This window comes from Cololabis saira, chromosome 2 (assembly GCF_033807715.1).
Source record: "Cololabis saira isolate AMF1-May2022 chromosome 2, fColSai1.1, whole genome shotgun sequence".
In the NCBI taxonomy this organism is placed as follows: Eukaryota; Metazoa; Chordata; class Actinopteri; order Beloniformes; family Belonidae; genus Cololabis; species Cololabis saira.
In genome coordinates this window covers 40744136-40763551 of record NC_084588.1, presented here as the reverse complement: position 1 = coordinate 40763551, position 19416 = coordinate 40744136, and the positions used below count along the sequence as shown (strand labels likewise).

The window sequence follows — 19416 nt, the reverse complement described above, 5'->3', positions numbered from 1 at the left end:
AGTGTGCCGAATTTAAGTATACTTTTTAGTATATACTGTTTAGTATGGCATTTCGGATGCACCCCCCCTCTCCCCCGGAGACCACGCCCCAATCCTACACCCTGCCACAAATTTGAATCAGGTATGTTGATGGTAGGAAACATCTCAAACATCCTGGACAGCCCTTGAGGACTGGAGTTGAAAACCTGTGATCTTTTGCGAGCATCCTGGTGCCAGGAGCTCCAGGAAACAGTCAAATCACTTTTAGGAACTTTGTGCTGTTATAATGCTCTCCTACAACACTTGAATAGCAGGCAATGAAGCGTTTGCATCATATAGGATAGTGTGCAGCAGTACTGAGTCGTCATTGTCTTTTCTTTTCCTTATTTTTCTGTCTACATGTTGTCTATTTGAGGACAGACCAGGAAAGGAGGCATGCCAGTCCCGATCTGACCAAAATAAATCCTCTTTCTCAGCCATGGCCATGTGTGTAACATGTGCTTTACCACTGTCTGGCCAAAAAATGGCAAAAATGGCCCCTCAAAAAGATCTTCAAGTCATCATTTTAAAATCTGTATTAACGCTGCCATCACTGAATACGTTAGGGTAAGGTGCTCACTTGGCCCTTTATGCATTTCAATTCCTCCACATTCCTGAAATTGCATTCCTGAATTACAAAAAAGATAAAACTCCTTACTTACGTACTTATTTAAATTTTGTTTGAGAGGGACCATGTGCAATTAAAAACATAAGTGTAAACATTTGATGCATTGCACCAGAGTTAGCCTTAGGCTAATTTCTCCTCTCTGAACTTTCATGGTTTTTACATTTTTCAAAAATGTGTTTGATTTTGTTAACAAAGTAAAGATCCTCATCTTTCCCTTCAAAAACTTCACGGATACTGGTCTTGTACCTAATCCTTTTTACAGCCATCAGTTGACATCACCTGTCGTCATCAAAACGATGACATCTCTTGGGTTAATATCATCTGCAGTTAAGTAAAAGTCAAAGTAAATGAGAAAATCCTATTGTTTTATTTTTTTAGATGATAGAAAACAGGCATTTTTCCAGACTTTCCAACTTTCTGTGATTGGAGGTTCTCCATGTTGCCGTCAGCTGTATGCAACCGTTAACGTGTTGCTTGGATTTTGGGTGAGTTCACACCAGAGTTTGGCAGTGTCTGCTTACGATCTTATCATGAAAGATGTATTTTATCACCAAGTGTGAACAGAACCTGAGAGATCGAGAAGAGGCGATGAGGACTTAAGAGTGAGAAAGTGCTTATGGCATGTCGTCTGTTGAACAGCATTCGTGCGTTTTCTTGTCCGTTGTATTATTATCGTTACTAAAGCACAGTGTAAGTAAATGCTTTGAATTAAAAATCTTACTGGGAAGATGATGCTTTCTCTTGTAAGGCAGGTGACTAATAAAGGAAGCTTGAATGTTTCCATCCCTCTTGCTTGTCACCTCCTCCTCTCGGTCTGGGTTGTCTGTGAGGAGATGTCCACCGAAGTCGGGACACCAGATGTGACAGGAGCGCTGTGGCGCCTGCCTCCTGTTCTCGGTGGCCTTGCTGCGAGCCAGGCGTCACGTCCTGTTTATCTCTCTTTGTCTCTTTCTTGCTCTTCCAGAAGGGCCCCGTGGCACCGGCCGTGGCGGTGACGGCTCCGCAGCAGTCCCCCGTGGTCATGGCCCCCCAGGCGCCGGCCCAGCCCGTCTCCCAGCCTGTACAGCCCGTGCAGACGAGCGTCGCAGCGGCCCCCGGGGGTCCTGTCGTGTCCCAGGTCCGTTCTCTCGCCTCCCCATCACCTCATCATCGCCCACACTCCACACACCACACACCACAGGGCCCGGCGCTGTCACAGCTGGCAGGAGGCTTGCCATGTCATAAGCGTGGCCCCCGGAGCCCCGGAGCCCCGGCCTGGGAAGGCAGCGCGCAACTCTAATTCTCAGGCTACATTTGTAAATAGCTGGATTTCCTTCTTACTTTGGTGTTGGATTGAGGTTAAATGATTAAACACCGTAATTCTGCCATCCCTGAATGCGTCAGGTTAAGGCGCTTGTTTGCCCTCTATGCATTAAAATTCTTCCTCGTTCCTGAAATTGCATTCCTGAAGGACGAAAAAGATACAATTCCTCACTGAGTTTTATGTTTTTTACATTTTTCAATTATTTGTTTGATTTTGTTAACAAAGTAAAGATCCTCCTTCCATCTTCTCCCCTCAAAAACTCAGCGTTTCACGGATACTAGTCTTGTACCTAATCCTTTTTTTACAGTCATCAGATGACATCACCTGTCATCAAAACGATGACATCTCTTGGGTTAATATCGCCTGCAGTTAAGTAAAAGTCAAAGTAAATGAGAAAGTCACATTGTTTTATTTATGATAGATAGAAAATTATAATGATAAAAAAAAGGCATTTTTAGGTGGAAGCAGGAGGCAGGAGGCTTGCTATGTCACAAGCGTGGCCCCGGAGGCCTGGGAATGCAGTGCGACTCTAATTCTTAGGCTACATTTGTAAATAGCTGGATTTCCTTCTTACTTTGGTGTTGGATTGAGGTTAAATGATTAAACATTGTAATGCTGCCATCACTGAATGTGTCAGGTTAAGGCGCTCGCTTGCCCTTTATGCATTAAAATTCCTCCACATTCCTGAAATTGCATTCCTTAAAGATGAAAAAGATACAACTCCTCTCTGAATTTTTATGTTTTTTACATTTTTCAATAATTTTGTTGACAAAGTAAAGATCCTCTTCCATCTTTCCCCCTCAAAAACTCTGCGTTTCACGGATACTGGTCTTGTACCTAATCCTTTTTACAGTCATCAGATGACATCATCTGTCATCAAAACGATGACATCTCTTGGGTTAATATCGTCTGCAGTTAAGTAAAAATCAAAGTAAATGAGAAAGTCACATTGTTTTTTTTTTTGTTTTTTTTAAATGATGGAAAAAACAAATTTTTTTACGTTTGGGATTGAGATGAAATGATTAAACATTGTATTCCACAGGAAATGCAGGAGAATGTGAAGAAGTGTAAGAATTTCTTGGCCACGCTCATCAAACTGGCGTCTCACAATTCTCCCTCCCCTGAGACTTCCAAGAACGTCAAGTCTCTGGTTCAGGACTTGCTGGTGAGTTTCAACAAAAACAAACTGTTTATATGAAGCAGATATTCCACGTGGGCTGGACCTGTGTAGCGTAGGGAAATGTTATATTTCCAAAAAGAGCCCCTGGTGCAAGCAGATGTGCATTTTCTAAGCTCAAACTTTTGAGTGACAGGGTTCCTCATGCTTCTGATTAACTTCAGCTGCATAGTTGCTCAGGAAGTGTGACTTCCCCGGTGTGGGACTTACATTTTGGGGGAAGTCAGCCTGGCCACTTGACTGTTTTTTTGCACTGAATATTTCCCACCTGCAGATGGCAGCAAGAAACTTTTACCCAAGTCTAGATTCTCTGCAAGGACTTTTTAGCTTTTCCATCCTTAAAACCCCATCCTGTTACCCCAGGATGCAGGATGGGAGTCTCGTGGTGGATCATCTCCACTAGTGATGAAACTGTTTCGTGTTGTGTTCAAGTCACCACATCGTCCTTCACAAACATCATCTGACATCTCCTGTAACGCTGAACTGATTCTTTGTTCTTAACCTCACAGGATGCCAAGATTGAGCCGGAGGAGTTCACCAGCCGGTTGCAGACTGAGCTCAAGTCGTCACCGCAGCCATACCTGGTGCCTTTTCTCAAGGTGGAGTTTTGTTTGCGACTTTCTTTGTAAACCTTTGTTATAGCTGGATCAGCTGTGCCAACTGCCTTCCAAAACGTCAGTTAGAATAATTATTTTACATTGTAAATACATTTTTAAACACAATTATACAGCATATAAAAATGAAAAATCTATGTTAGTCCTAAATACTGAGGCATCATTGGCTGATTGGCACGAAAGCGCAGCACAAGCTTTCTGCAGGCGCAGGCCTGCGTGACACGAGGCAGGTGATGGAGACGGTCAGGGAAAAGTTGAAGACGAGGGAATTGGGGAAAAAAAACAAAGATAGAAAAAGTTGATTTGAAGTGATAGTAAATCAAAATGATGGGCTACATTTCATTTGTTGGTCTGATGAATCATTAGTGTTTGAAGGTTCAGGTTCAGAAATGATTGTTCTTAGCGCAGGGAAGCAAGATCACTTCTTTTTTTTTTCTTTTCTGTACAGCTTTACTGCAGCCAGATCTCCTAGATGGTCCTTTTTGTCTGTATTTATTATTATTATTATTATTATTATTATTATTATTACCGTATTTTCCGCACTATAAGGCGCACCTAAAAGCCTTTAATTTTCTCAAAAACCGACAGTGCGCCTTATAATGCAGTGCGTCTTATATATGATCATTACGGTAATTTCTGTTACTGCAGTCAGGGGGATTGTGGGTAATGTAGTTGGTGTCGCCGAAGTAACGGCGCTAAAAACGTCAGGAATTGTCACAGACGTTCAAGACAACAGCAGCGACGCTGACTCGCATAATGGCGGCATTGACGAGACGGAGCAAAGCTGGTTTTTATTTTGTTCATTTAGTTTGACATACGGTACTTTTCTTCTTGTTTTTTGTTTTTTTTTTGCATTTGCTGTATGATTTTGTAGCATTTCCTGTAGCGCAGCTCCATCAGGTAGATAGGTAACTCAACCCCAGCCACTATAGTACGGTATTTTACCATAGATTTAGTGCGCCTTATAATGCGGTGCGCCTTTGTATATGGAAAAAGTTTAAAATACGTCATTCATTGAAGGTGCGTCTTATAATGCGGAAAATATGGTAATATTGTTGTTGTTGTTATTATGAATTCAGCTATAATTCATGTTTTACGGTGGAATCAATCCGTGTTTGAAAGTTGTGGTTCATAAGGAAGTTTCTCAACAATGGCTGATTTTATCTATGGATAACAGCAACAATATGTTTTAGATATATCCGAGAATTGGTCACAGCCCTTTTTAAGTCTGGGCAGGAATATAATATGGGATAATGCTGGCACAAGATGTAATGTCTTCCTTATGAGGTAAAACCTCAGGTGGACTTCTATAGACTTCATTAACACATCAACACTTGAGTTTGCTGTTCATTAACATGAAGGCAATGATGAATCAAGAGCTTACCTTCATGTTACCTTATGTTCTTTTTGAAAATGTGTAGCGGGTTTGGTATATATCCAGTTGCGGTTGGCAGGTTGTTTCTAAACCTAGCCATGCATCACTGATGGCTAAGTAACCTTTCCCGCCTCATGTGTTGGGCCTCTTAACTGCAACCCGGCCTTCTCAGCGTACTTGGCCCCCCTGAGCTGTTTCTGAAATTTGACCCCTTTAATCGTTTCTTGAACTCCCTAAACTGTCTCTCCTATCTGCTCCTCTTATGAGTTTCTTTTAATGGACTTCCCTAAATTAGCTCTTTACCACCAGAGCCGGTGATGCTCGGCCTGACAGTAGAACAATAGATACACACAAACATGCAGACCCCCCCCCCTCTGGCCTGACTTTTGAGCACGTGTGACAGCGGCCCCTGCAGCCATTCCTGCCCGTGCCCAGCAGGCTCCTCCAGCCAGCTGGGATGAGCGTCACGTCAAGACGCTGGACCACTCATCCAGCCACAAACACATGTTGTCACGCAGTGTTAGCTTGCTTACGTCAAAAAACTGCCTAAAATAGTTTGTATGGAGCAGCCCCGGCCCCTCGGGGGGGCGGCGACACCAAGTTATCATAAACGGCTTATCCAAAAGCTGTATGCATTATTCAGCAATACCGAAAGCTTTATCTTTTAATCTGTTGTAGATGAGAAGTAAAGTCTGTTTTTACAACATATAAAAACATCTTGGATCAGTGTGGGAAAAAACTAAATCCACAAAAAGGTATAGTCACATGTCTGGGGGTCATTTTGATTGCAATATCGTCAGTTTGCAACTGTATACGGTGTTTTGTCATGCATAGTGTGTCTCACTGTGCGACTGACCTTTGACCCCCCTCTGCTCGTCAACAGAAGAGCCTCCCGGCCCTGAGGCTGTCTTTGCTGAACAGTCAGCAGTCCCTGACCCAGCCCCCGCAGCAGGGAGTCAAACCAGCACCCGGCGCCACCCCTCCTGCCATCGTGAGTGGGCCAGCTGTGCGCATCAGCCACCCTAACAGCATCAGCACCCCTGGGGGAGCGGGTGCACTGCCCGCTGGGACGCTCGGACATGCAGCTGCCATGGTACGTGCAGAGAGGACCGGTCGGAGCGCTGCTCTGTAGGATACACTTACTGCAGGACTGTGTTTATGTTTCTAGCTCCTGCTTGAAATGAACGGATGTGAAGGAATAATTATAGACATATTTGACATAACAGCACTCCCACTGGACTAAAAGGCCCACCAGCGCACTTGCACATGAACACGGGGCTTTGTGGGAGCATGCCTCTTGTTAGGTTAGGCCAGTTCTCTGATATATGGACGATGCCCCCGAGTTATGAACATTACAAATACATCTTTTGAACGTTGGACCTTTCAAGGTGCTGTACTGATCAATATCACTTTTGTTTGCATTTAGAGATGCAGCTTTGCCCTTGGTGGAGGATGTTCTCCCAGAGCAACCTCTTTAATAGCAGCCCAGTTACTAAAAACCTTCAAATTCATGCCGTGCAAGCAGTAACTGTAACAGCAGCTGATCGAAGCAGATGACACCGCCCAAATGATTATATCAATAACCTCTGTTACTCTCCAAAAAAGCTTTTAAGTCACATTTATCAGACAATATTGCTCATATTTGATCTCAATGTCAGATTGTCATTTTTTTCCTCATATTCCACCAAATTAAGGTCATATGGACCCATGAGCTCAAGATCTTTGGTTCAAACTGATCACATGTACCAAAATCCATCTTTCAGTGTTTTAGGAGTCAAAAATCGATGTGTAATTTTAAAGCGTTGACTGATGTGCAGCTGTTGATGACAAAATCTTTTGAAATACAGTGTAGGGTTATATTTAAACCTTGGTGGAGATCCTTTTAAAGGCCTTTATTTGCGGTGAGAGTCCAGCAATGCACAGCTGAGGAAGTCTAGGTAACCTTCAGGGTCCAGCACAGGAAAGTACTAGTCTCACATCTGCGCCACAGTACAGACTGAGTTTGCTCCGTCTATAAGTTTAGTGAGCTTTTAGACTAAACTTAACCAATCCCACAGCGCACACACATTGATGTGTAGGTCAAGTGAGGTCAGACCCAAGAGTTGCCTGTTTCAAGCGGAGGGTGGGGTAGCCTGCAGGGTTCCTTCTTCCTCTTTTACATTCCTTTCTCACCCATTGCCTCAGTTCCCATCTTTCCTCTCTTTTCCTCATTTTTCTCTCACTGCCCCCCCCCCCCCCCGCCCCAACTCTTTCCAGCATCTCTCACTGCGTCTGCCCTTGCTTTACCCCCTCATCTTCCTCCCAGTTTTTTTTCTTCCCTCCACCAGCTCACTGTTGACGGGTGAAGCGAGGTAACTAGGTCAGCCCCGGGTCAAATTTAAAAGCGACGTGGCGGCCGCAGTCCATGTCCACAACTCGCCTCCGGTACCTCTCGCTGTCTCCTCCGCCCGGGCGTACACACATGCACCCAACTCCAACATAAGCTTTCACACAAAACATTAGTAAATGATTGCCGCTGGCGCATCCCCAGTGTGACGGACAGATAGTTGAATTAAGGTTTTTAAAAACACCCTCGTTCTAGTAGAAGTTTGGTGGAAGAACAGAACTGTGCTGTTACATTATTTAAGTCTATTTATCTAATTGCACTTAATTCACCATGATATGCAACTATCCACAGTCAGGGAATAATGTGATAGGAGTGTAATGTAATTTGCATTCATTGCAGGATATTTGAAACGTCTCTCAACACATTTACAGTGTAAGATTTGATAAAGGTGTGAAAATACTAGGTTTGTTTCCTTTTTTTTTTTTTAAATTGCACCGTTAGTTGTAGGGGAGGTGGGTCTTAAACTCCTTCAGGGCAAAAACACGAGGATCATGGGTGTAATGAAGTCACGAATGAAGGGAGAGATGTAAGTAGGTCACGTCATCCCAACCTGTAGAGGCGTTTTCTTCTATGTGTGGGAAAAGATTACGGTAATAAAAAGTAGCATTTGTGCCTCTTTCCTTGTTCTTGGAGTTATAAAACTATCTAAAGTTTAAAAAAAACCTCCAGAAATAGGACGAGAGGTTCAATTTGAACATTATCGCCTCTGCCTATGTTTCTCAAGCTCACTACCTGAGATACCTGAGGTCCTGCCCCCCCCTCCTTCCCCCCAATGTTAACTGTGTCATCGGTTGGCCAGAGGTGCCAGCTATTTCTGCCTGTTATGAATGTCCCCCCCCCCTCCCTCTTTACTCCAACACTCCCGCAGACCCCTGCAGTGGATCTCTGGGAGAAATGGCCTCTGTCTCTTTTTCCTGTAGCTTGAGCAGTAATATAGCATGTGTCAGGGAATGGAAAACAAGGCTAAAAAATATGCAGCGAGAAGCAAACTGGTTGGAATGGATGGTTGGGCCCGGGGCCCGGCCCGTAGCTGGTACCAGGAAGGAAGTGACTCTAATAGCCCAACATAGCTCCCCCGCTCCCTCTTTTTCTTTTTTTTTTCTCCCACTGCTCCTTTTTCTAAACTAATGTTTCACTGAGGTCTTGACTTCTTCTTTCTCTTTGTCCTATCTGCAAAAAAAAAAAAAAAAAAAAAAGAAGAAAAGTCAACCACGGTGGCATAAATCTTTCCTCGCGTGCTTTTTATGTGATTTCCATTTTTTCCAGTCATGTAGCAGCAGTAGTTATTGTAGAGTCCATTGATCTTGTAAGTGTTGTGGATCCACGCTGCAGATATGTTTTTTAAATACGACACTTGAGAAAGGAGACAAACCCCAGGGCCGAGGGGTCAGCTTTTCTTCCTGCTGCCTAACAACCGCTGAAAGCATTTTTTTTTCTCCCCCCCCCCCGCTTAAAAATGTCTCCTGGGGATCCTGCAGAAATGGAGCAGCGGTTTATCAGGCATGCCATTTTATGCTTTCTAATTTCCTCTCTTTCCCTTCTTTTACTTCCCAACTGCTTCGTCTCCTCAGGGCGTCAAGACGGGAGGTACTGTTGGTGGCCAGGTCCGGATGCCGGTGGTCATCACGCAGTCCATCAGAGCGCAGGGTAAGACATTAGCAGGGCTTCTCCAACCAGAGCTCGTATCTGCATAATCTGAAAGGCTACTGGATCGTTCAGCGAGGCTGCATGACAGGACGAACCCACCAAAGTCCACCCGACCCCCTCGGTAGCCCAAGAACCAACAGAATAAGCCTCCTGAATAAGCCCGTGAATGTTCTCTTGGTTGGGCCGTGAGATGTGTAAACAGACAGCAGCGATGCAGGGAACAGGTGTTTCTCCCTGCTTGGTTATTTAGCCTTCTCAAACATTTGCGCTGCTGCTTACTCACACTGATTCACAATCACTCTTCCCACAGAAGCCCACAAATATCGCCCCGACACCAACCGGGTGTAACGTTCCCTTAAGAGAGCTGTGTTCTCTCTCAAGTGCTGTGTGCAACGCGTGTGTGTACGCGGCTCGCGGCCGCCTTTTTCGCCGGAGTGTGTGCGTGTCTGTGTACGATTGGAGGTGCATACAAATTTGATCTGCCCCCTTCCCCGAGATCGCCTGCAGTGAAAGATCTGTAGGTTGTTTTATGCCCATAAATTGGAATGCGGGGATATTTCTAAAAATACTTTCCCGTGCCTCTCGGCGAGGAACATGCCTGTTAAAATCAAGTTTAAATTCACTCTGGCAGTCCTTGTGCCTCTCTGGAAAACGTGTCTCGGAGCGGGATGTGGTTTAGGAGTGTAAGGAGAGCCGGTGAAGCGCAGTGATATTGACAGAGTGACGCTCTCCGCAACCAACCTGGGGAGCGACATTACTGCCCCCCCCCCCCCACCAACAACATACATACCCCTGTAAGGATGACAGAGATAGCTGAAGGAAGTTGATAGTCAGGAAGATGTTTGACGCAGATTGAAGAGGACACTTCAATGATAACGTTTCTTCTTCCGTGTTTAGTTTAGTGTTCTTTGTTATTTTTTTTTTCTGTCCCTTTTTCTGAAACAGGCACGACGGGGAAGGGAACCATCATCCAGGCAGGCAAAAGTCCCATGGGCCTGCCTGTTCAGATCTCCGGGAATCAGAAAAACAAGCTCAACGACCCCGGAGGAGGCTCTTTCAGGTACAACTCCTCTGCCGGGAGACTCTGGCAGCGCCTGCCGTTCCCACCTGCCGCCACATGGGGGCAGCATTTCACCGGGCTGCCCCTCCATGACTGCGGGCGACACTCTCAGCAAAGGCTATGAGTGTTTATTGGAGCTGGCTGCCTGGCCACCTGGCCGCCTGCCTTTCCCCCCTGTCTGGTTGATCGGTGGTCCTTTTCCTCCCTGCCCACCCCATAGCAACACACCGCCAACCAATAGATCAGTCACATGCCTGCCCTCCTTGTGTCAGTGTCACAACTCGTCGGCGTGATTGCAAATGAGCTAAATCTTAATTTAGAAAAAAGATAATTGTGTCCAGATGGTTGGAATTTCTGGACGGGGTTCTGAAAATACCTTTTGGTTAAGTCAAACATCCAGTATTTAGCCCGCAGCTTTGCTCTCGCTCTCTCTCTGGTCTTGTTTCTGCTTTAGCCCGGGCCTTTGTCTCACAACATAAAAGGTTCGTCGCCCACATGATGGCCTTTGTGGTCTATGCTTTGTAAGAGTCTTGTTACTTTGTGTTTGTGCACCATTTATCTGCTAGTGTAGATGTATGTTTGCATAAATGCCTCTGTTTCCCTTTTTGTGCTCCCACTCTGTGAATTTATTCAACAATACTTCTGGGTGTGAACGCGTGTGTATATTGACGGGAACGGGATGTTTATGATGGCCCCGTTGTGACTGGGCCGGGCTAGAATGAGTCTGGGTCACATGGGTTCATTGTAATGGCTCTCGTCTCCTGAGGGGAAAGGCAGCGCCTGGGGCTTTGATTGATAAACCAATAAATCTTTAGCTGCGTTGGTAATTAAGCTGTCAAGCTCGCTTGTTACTGACGACCCTTTCCCCCCTGCGGCGATCACAGTGACCCGACACACGAACACACGGGTTTCAACATAAGCCCAATAACGCCTGGCACCGCTGTCCCAGAAGAAGAACTTCACTGATATTGTAGCGTATTTACTTCTGATGAAGGCCAGGCGCATTCTCCCTGCGCCGGTTTTAATGTGTGATGCGTCACGTAAGTTGCACAATTGTAAAAAATCATTTTGTTTCTTTAAATTAACTGAACCTCCATGTCATTTAGTCTAATATAAGTTTTAATATAAGTTTGTACCGTTACCTCAAAGAGAGCTCTGTTAAGCTCCAGCAGTTGCTCTCATTTTGGTCTGATAAAAGACCAAAAGAAAACCACAAATATAGTAAGAAAAACTCACACATCTGCACACCATCCTAGCAAAAAAATAGGCCCAAGTGGCTAAAGGGGAGAATAAAAAGTGGACCTGTCTTTCTAGGTCTTTCAACACAACCTTTGAACCAGATTGACACCTCGATTTCCAGTTCAACTCAATAGTTTACCAGCGTTTTATTTACAGAACAAACTCTCAGCTGCAGTGGCTGTCACTCAACCTGTTCACACCAATCTGGTCCTGCAACTACCTCCATTGCAAGAATATCAATGATGTATCAGGATATCGATGAACACCGAAGGTGCTCCCTTGAACACGGAGGGACAAAGAAAAGTATTTTTTTCTGTCGCCCCTGACGACGAGGCTGACGTGGTACCATGGCAGCACCGTCATTATCTGGAGCTGATGGCATTTGAGCCTTAAAGTTCAGACATTTCTTCTAGTGAAAACAGTATGAAATAAACTCTTTCCTTGGTTAGGTTTCAGCCAGATGTTTTTTTTTGCTTCCTGATATCTAAAACTTGCCCGTTTTATATTTTCACACACTTTTTTTATTGTTTGCTGTCACTTCTCTTACCTGAGGATATGAACATGCTGGAACACGGCCCAGTATTACACAGCGATTTCTCTGACGCCTCACTGTCTTCACACCACATCAGAAACGTGTTAACTTGCACACGATGACCTAAATGGAGGAGGCTGATGTTTACGGAGAAATGATGTTCAGTGCACGCTTCGGTACTTTGAACAGCATGTATTTAAATAGTCGCAGCAAGTTGTCTTAATTTACAGCCATATTCATTTAAATGTTAAATAAATAATTTCACCAATCATTTACAAATAAGGCAAGGCAAGGCAAGTTTATTTGTATAGCACAATTCAACATAAGGTAATTCAAATTGCTTTACATCAACATTAAAAGCGGCAGGACACAATTAAACAGTAAATAACAAATACAATGATCAGAAAAGGGGTAAAATAATAAAAAGCACAAGTTGTTAAAAAGTAAGGGCAGTACAGTATAGCAGGTACACATCTCATTCTTAAAATGGCAAGAATTAAGTTTCTATGCGGTCAAAACGTACAAAGACCGGGTCAATTACAGTATTACAAAAGTAATCTGTGCCAATTTGTGCGGTGAATCAGACCAATTTGACAATTCTACGTCACAGTGCCTGAATTCAGGGCTTATCCATCACTAGTGTAACTTTGCGCGGTTTTCAAAAATCATAACTATTTAATTTAAGAGTACGCTTCAGTAAACAGTAATGATTTTAGCCCTGATTTAAAGGAGCTGACAGTTTGAGCAGACCTCAATAAAAACATGACAAAAAGTAAAGAAATGGATCAAAGACCCGACCTGACCTGAAGAATTATTGATCGATAAGTTGATTCAAAAGGGGTTTTTGACCAATGAGACTCGCTTGTGTAGCAACGGACACAGATAAAACTAAATTACAAAAAAATCCTGGACAGCTGGCTCGATTAGACATCACTCACCAGCCTCCACCCATCATGCACCGTGTTCAGCTGCAGCCTGTCACTCTGAACCACTGGTCCCAGCGGGCCAGCTGTAGCACACACACACACACACACACACACACACACACACACACACACACACACACACACACACACACACACACACACACACACACACACACACGCTCACTGCAGGGCTTGTGGGGTTTCTAATGTACCGTCAGCCTTCTGTGTAAGTGCTAGTGTCGTCGTGTGTGTGTGTGTGTGTGTGTGTGTGTGTGTGTGTGTGTGTGTGTGTGTGTGTGTGTGTGTGTGTGTGTGTGTGTGTGAGGTTTACTGTACAGAGTGAAAGCAGCTGTCTCAGTGCCCCCCTCCCTCCCTCTGTAAACACTCAACATCCGCTGTAATCATCGGCGGGCCAGCCTCGGCCCTCGGCCCTGGGCCCTCAGCCGAGGCCCCGCAGATCCAGACCTGCGCCGTGCGGTCGGGACCCACTTGTTCGCATTAACGCGCTGGCACCGCCGCGTAGGGGATGGCCCACAAAGACGTGCACGAAATAAGGAACAGAGGTTTGGTCTCAGCCGTTACTCTGTGCCAATGGACTCTTAAGGTCTACCAGGTTTTTCACATCATCAAGTCTCCATGGTTACGTTGTTGTTGCCGTGCAGATTGATGCGGCTGTTTTTGCCCAGAAGGGCTTTACGGATAAATCTGACTCAAAGCGGTCCGCCTTAAAAGTAGGAATAGCACGACTCGGACAAAAAAACCGGCCTCAAAGACTGGATGATATTGTGCCGCAATAAAGATGTTCGGAAACGCGGGAGAACGGTGTCGTCGCCAGTCACGTAAAAACGAAAGATATATGTAGATTAGTCTGTAGTTTTCATCAGCGTTGACTGGCCGGGTGTGGAGAGTGGATTCCTCTCCGTTGGTGGGGTGTCTCACAGCACAGGAGCAGCAGCCTTCATGGCCGGGGTGTTAGGCACAAGGATCAATCAGGGCCCCCTGCCAGCGTACAGAGACCTTTATCCACAGGGGTTGGTGGAGGGCGAAGGAGGCATATAAGAGATCTGGATGCACCTCATATGCTCACACACACACACATCCACACACCCGTACACAACACATAAATGGTGAGTGAGTGCAGTACTCCCAGCACCTATGGCGTGCCCTCGCTGAAACACAGGCTTGATATGGAAACGACATGCATATGTATTCATGTGGCCGCCGGCTCCGTGTCCCCGAGGCAGCCCAAACCAATAACTGAGCGACTGCTCTTTAGCTTCTGTGGAAGCTAATTACTTCTCTGCTTTATTTGTGCAGGGGTGTGCAGTCAGGAATATTTTACATTTCATATTTCACTCCCTTCTTTTAATGTCAGAACCGTCTATGGCACTCTCATTTGATTAGAAAGCACGGCGATGCCAAATAACCCTGAAACCAGAATGAGAAGCGGAGAGGATCCCAGCGCCTGGCTTTGAGGTGGATGTTTGAACACTGGAGTCATTTACCTGCTGACAACAAGCAGCGCGTTGGCTGGCACTTACTGTCCACGCCGTATACGTCCTATAAATCGTAAAATGTCTTCATAACTCAACAAACACTGACATTTTTATGACTCATAGGATGAAGAATCCCCAATCATTAGTATGATTTTACAAGGACATATAAATGGAAACGTTATCTGTCTTTTCTTAAGTAATTTTACAGGAATTTAAAGTACGGCGCCCAGAAGACTATCCATTAACTGTAAATGTGATGTGTGTGTGTATGTGTGTATGTGTGTGTGTGTGTGTGTGTGTGTGTGTGTGTGTGTGTGTGTGTGTGTGTGTGTGTGTGTGTGTGTGTGTGTGTGTGTGTGTGTGTGTGTGTGTGTGTATATATATTCTGCTCATAAAAACAAAAGGAACCTTCAGAGTGTAACATCTAGTAATTTAAAACCTTTGGACATCACTTTCATTCTGATCAGAGTGGTTAGTTTGGTTTCCATTCTGTGACCTTTAATGCGATATTTCATTTTGAACCGTACATCAGTAAAGGGTCTCGATCAATCCTTTTGCCACGTGTGAGTCATGTTTTCCCTTGAATTTATAAGCCTTATAGATAAAATCTAAGCTATTACATATAGCACTCAAGGCGGGACTGTTGCTCCAATAATTTCACATCACTTTCTCTGTGAATGACGCCCAGATGGAGCAGCGGGGAGTTTTTCTTCAATGACCTCTGTTCCACCTTGGAAGGTTGCAACAGCGGCGAAACAAAGGGGTACAAGCTCGGACTAGAAAGGATAGGTGGTGATGTCACACTGTGCACATCGTGCAGAATACCGGCTTGCTGTATGAACTCATGATCTGGGTTCCTGTATATATGTACATATGTAAATATATAAATATATACAGTACATGTACATTGGCAACACTTGGAAAGGAATCACTGTGCTGGTTTTTGAAGCCTCAAATTCAGCATTTGGTTATTTGCCATTGGTCTTTTGGAGGTATAGGTTAACTGTACTAGGACCAAAAGGTGTATGTCGAGAGCAATGCTTGAAAGCTGATATAGGTAAGAAGTATGCAGTATATCACTGCTGATAAATATTAATTAAAATCTGAAAATCCCAGAAAGTCCAGTGATTAGAAGTAGTGATGTTTTGAAGCTAAGTAGCTGTCAGTGGTCAGCGTATGCAAGATGTGAACAGTAATACCTGGATGTTGAAATTTCCAGTGTGAAACAGGCCAGATTACATTGCGTACTGCATCCCATAATGCAGTAGAGGCCGGTCACAGCAGTCATGCTGCAGGAGGGACTGGTGCAGCATCATGAGGAAAGAAGATCATGCAAATACATGAAAACAACACCTCAAGACGTCAGCTAACGGGTTAAAGGTGGGTGGGGCTTCCGAAAGTTTTAGTATTGGAGCTGACGTCCTGACCTCAGTCTTATACAGCACCTATTTGAAAAAGTCTGTGTGAGCAAGACGGCCCACAAACAGCTCCACGAGTCAGGAGGAGGAACAGGTCATAATTGTTGTGAGAGTTTTGGGGAGGGCTACTCAGGACCGGCGAGCCAACTTAAATAGTTTTGAGGTAGTTGTACCAATAACTGACAGACTTGGAGATAAAAAAAAGTGTCTTTTTCTAAATTTGATGTAGCCTTCCAGCTGCAATGGTAGATAACGTCGATGCGCTAATCATAAACTATTACTGCTTTTTTTTCCCCTTTTATTTTTACTGGACACAAGTAAGAGAACATATCTGTTGGAGATTTTGCTTACAGACTAAGAATCACGAAGCGAGACGTTTCTTCAGTTCAGACGTACTTTAGTTAGTAAATAAAAAAGGGAAAAACAGATACAGCAGGTGCTGGTTCATGGCAGGCTAAAACATGTCTGCCCACAACAACATCACAGAATCACCTCATGTCCACCTTCCTGCTCGTAGAGCATCATGGGTAGTGAAGATCCATTTCAATGTGCCTACAAATAAATGAATTCAGTCAGATTTGAATCCTCTATTCATCACATGAACTGCCTGTCTTAATATTAATGTTAACTTATATTTTAAACTTATTTATTCCTCTATAACAGGGGATCGGCAACCCAAAATGTTTAAAGAGCCATATTGGTACAAAAACACAAAAAACAAATATGTCTGGAGCCGCAAAAAATGAAAAGTTTTGTATAAGCCTTAGAATGAAGGCAACACATGCTGCATGTATCTAGATTAGTTATAACTGGGGGAAGATTTTTTTTTTCATTATGCACTTCGAGAAAAAAGTCAATGCTGAGAAAAAAGTCAAAATTTCGAGAAAAAAGTCAAAATATCGAGATTAAAAAGGAAAGGAAGAAAAAAAGAGAAAAAAGAAAAAAAAGAGGAAAAAAAGGAAAGTACAATCTTGAGACAAAAGTCGAAATGTCGAGAAAAAAGTCTTAATATTGAGAAAAAAGTTGAAATTTCAAGAATAATGTTGAAGTACAATCTTGAGACAAAAGTCGAAATTTTGAGAAAAAAGTCAAAATATCGAGATTATAAAGGAAAGGAAAAAGGAAGAAAAAAAGAGGAAAGAAGAAGAAAAAAAGAGGGAAAAAGAAGAAAAAAAGGAAAAAAAGTAGAAAAAAAAGGTCAAGAATTTTTGAAAAAGCTCCAGGAGCCACTAGGGCGGCGCTAAAGAGCCGCATGCGGCTCTAGAGCCGCGGGTTGCCGACCCCTGCTCTATAACAATGTTTTGTAACAAATACATTCTCAACAATATCTACCAACAACATTTTATCTTCAACCTTCAGAGATTAGCATGCTGTTTAAAGGCTCTCCTCACCTGTTGTGTGTGTGTGCTGGTTGTACCAGCCTTCTCCGACCATGTGGTGCTCCTTTACTCTCCTTTTGAAGTCCTTCGCTCAGACTCAGGTCTGGCTTTCAGTTTACAGAGACAGAAGCAGGTGTGATGCCGCGTTATAGACAACAGGTGTCCCACGCTGACACCGGGACTAAAGACACGTAAATCCTCAGTGCAGGTTTACAGACATGCCGTCCTTTGGGCTGGCAGACAATGACTTGCTTTTTAAGTCATCTTGAATAACCACTCGGCTGTCACGAGTTGTTTGAGGTTGTTCAGGCAGCGGTCTTCGGTTGTGGCTGCGGGGATGTGGGCCCGGAGCGTATTTGTTTTTAAGGCCAGCTGAGTTATCTGCCAGGACACGATAAAGAAGCCGCAGAGCTGGAGGTGAAGCGCGGGGCACATTGTCCCACATACGTATCGGTGCTTCTGTTGTAGTGTAGATTATCTCTTTGAAGGTTTAATTAAAGTGCTGGGGGAAGAGTAGGGAGAGGAGAGAGAAGGTAGAGGTGTGCGAGGTTCAGAGAGCTGCCCTAATTGCCTTTGTCAACCTCCCGCCATGGTGTCAAGTTTCATATCGCCTCTCTGTGGCTGCACCGAGCAGCGCCGGGGCCTCGGCGGGGCGGATACGGCTTATGGTGTGTGTGCCTGCAGTCCAAGATGCCTGGAAGAACCCGTGACCCCGCACTGCACACATGTATACACAAAAACACAGTCCGTCAAAGCTGCGTGCTTCAGGCGAGTGCTGTGAGCGCAACATGTCACCGCTCTGGTAATTCAGGCCAGATTCAGTCATTACTTGCCAAAGTATCAGGATTGTAGGGGGGGCTCTCACGATGCCGGTGCAGATGGAAACTCACAGCCTGGACGTGATGTGTGGACGTCTCTTACTGTAAACTACAGTCTATATGTTAATCCTGTCCTGTACATCAAGCACAAGCACATCAAGAAAATACATTACTAAAAAAAAAGGGATTCTAGTTTCCCGTGCGTTGCCAATCCTCTGGAGCATCCTCACCGAACCCGGCTAAGTGCTTCGCCGTCTCAGAGCGGGGACACAAATGGACCCTGCAACGGGAAGTGTTCGTCAATATTTTCCTCTGTTTAAAAAACAAATAGTAATGCATAATTTTATTCAGGAAAATATTCATGAGGAATCACAAAACCATTGCTTAAAAGGATTATGTTTTGATAATATTCAGATGGGAATTGTGATGGAAAGTGTGGCGATGCCATTTTTTATGTAAAAACTCATAAGTTATGGCAGTTTTTTTTTTAATAGGTTGACAGAATTTTCTCAGGAATAATGAAATATCTGCGGCATGTTTTGGTCGCTGGAATGCAACCACTTTCCTAAACATTTGCACCCCTCCACCAGCCTCGTTTGTGGCCAGGGAACCATAAATGAACCCCAGACCTGCTCCGTTGGTTTGAGGTCGCATGATTAATCGTCAACCACCAATAGGGATATTCTTCATGTTGTATTTGGGGTTTGAGTCATTTCCAAAGCGGAACCGAGCATTTTCCACTGAATGTGTTTCAAACTGATCGTGTTTCAGAGATGACGACGACATCAATGACGTGGCCTCCATGGCGGGGGTCAACCTAAACGAGGAGAGCGCCAGAATACTGGCGACCAACTCCGAGCTGGTGGGAACCCAGATCCGCTCGTGTAAGGACGAGGCCTTTCTCCATCCAGGGCTGCTACACCGACGCATCCTGGAAACTGGTGAGACACGCTTACGTCACCCTCCGTGCAACATAACAATCCAACCCATGAGCTCTGCTCGGCCTTTCCTAACCAAAGTGGTTACCATTGCAGCAGTAGTCATTTTGGTTTAAATAAAACAAACAAACAAAAAAACAATCCAATATAGCTGTGATTAAATCACAATGCCGTCCTTTTGGTGTGGGGCATGTGTTTTTTTTCTTCCTGTATTTATTGTGTCATCTCTGAAGGCAGTCTCGGTTCTGTCTCCTTCAGTGACTCAGATTGAAGATTTTCTTGTTTGGCCTTGGTTTAAATTTGATACACTTAACAATTCTTTCACCTCCTTTAATCAATTCTTCAGTGGCTGTCTGAGCTCACTGGACCCCAGGCTCAGACATAAATACTTTATGGGTTTGTCTTTTGAAGGCTGGCTGTCAGATTGTCCTGTGGACTAAAGGAACGGAGTTTAAAGGGAAT

At 44.4% G+C, this 19416-nt stretch overlaps 1 protein-coding gene across 2 annotated transcripts in view; it reads left to right on the top strand.

Moving 5' to 3' along the window:
* Window positions 1–19416, top strand: part of LOC133463827 (transcription initiation factor TFIID subunit 4-like) — a 124841-nt gene that overhangs the window by 28487 nt on the left and 76938 nt on the right. For both annotated transcript variants that reach the window (XM_061745576.1, XM_061745569.1), the window contains 7 exons: window positions 1611–1763; window positions 2992–3114; window positions 3636–3725; window positions 5999–6208; window positions 9073–9148; window positions 10094–10208; window positions 18788–18957. In XM_061745576.1, the coding sequence (XP_061601560.1) occupies window positions 1611–1763; window positions 2992–3114; window positions 3636–3725; window positions 5999–6208; window positions 9073–9148; window positions 10094–10208; window positions 18788–18957 (937 nt within the window). The remainder of the gene's footprint in view (window positions 1–1610; window positions 1764–2991; window positions 3115–3635; window positions 3726–5998; window positions 6209–9072; window positions 9149–10093; window positions 10209–18787; window positions 18958–19416) is intronic.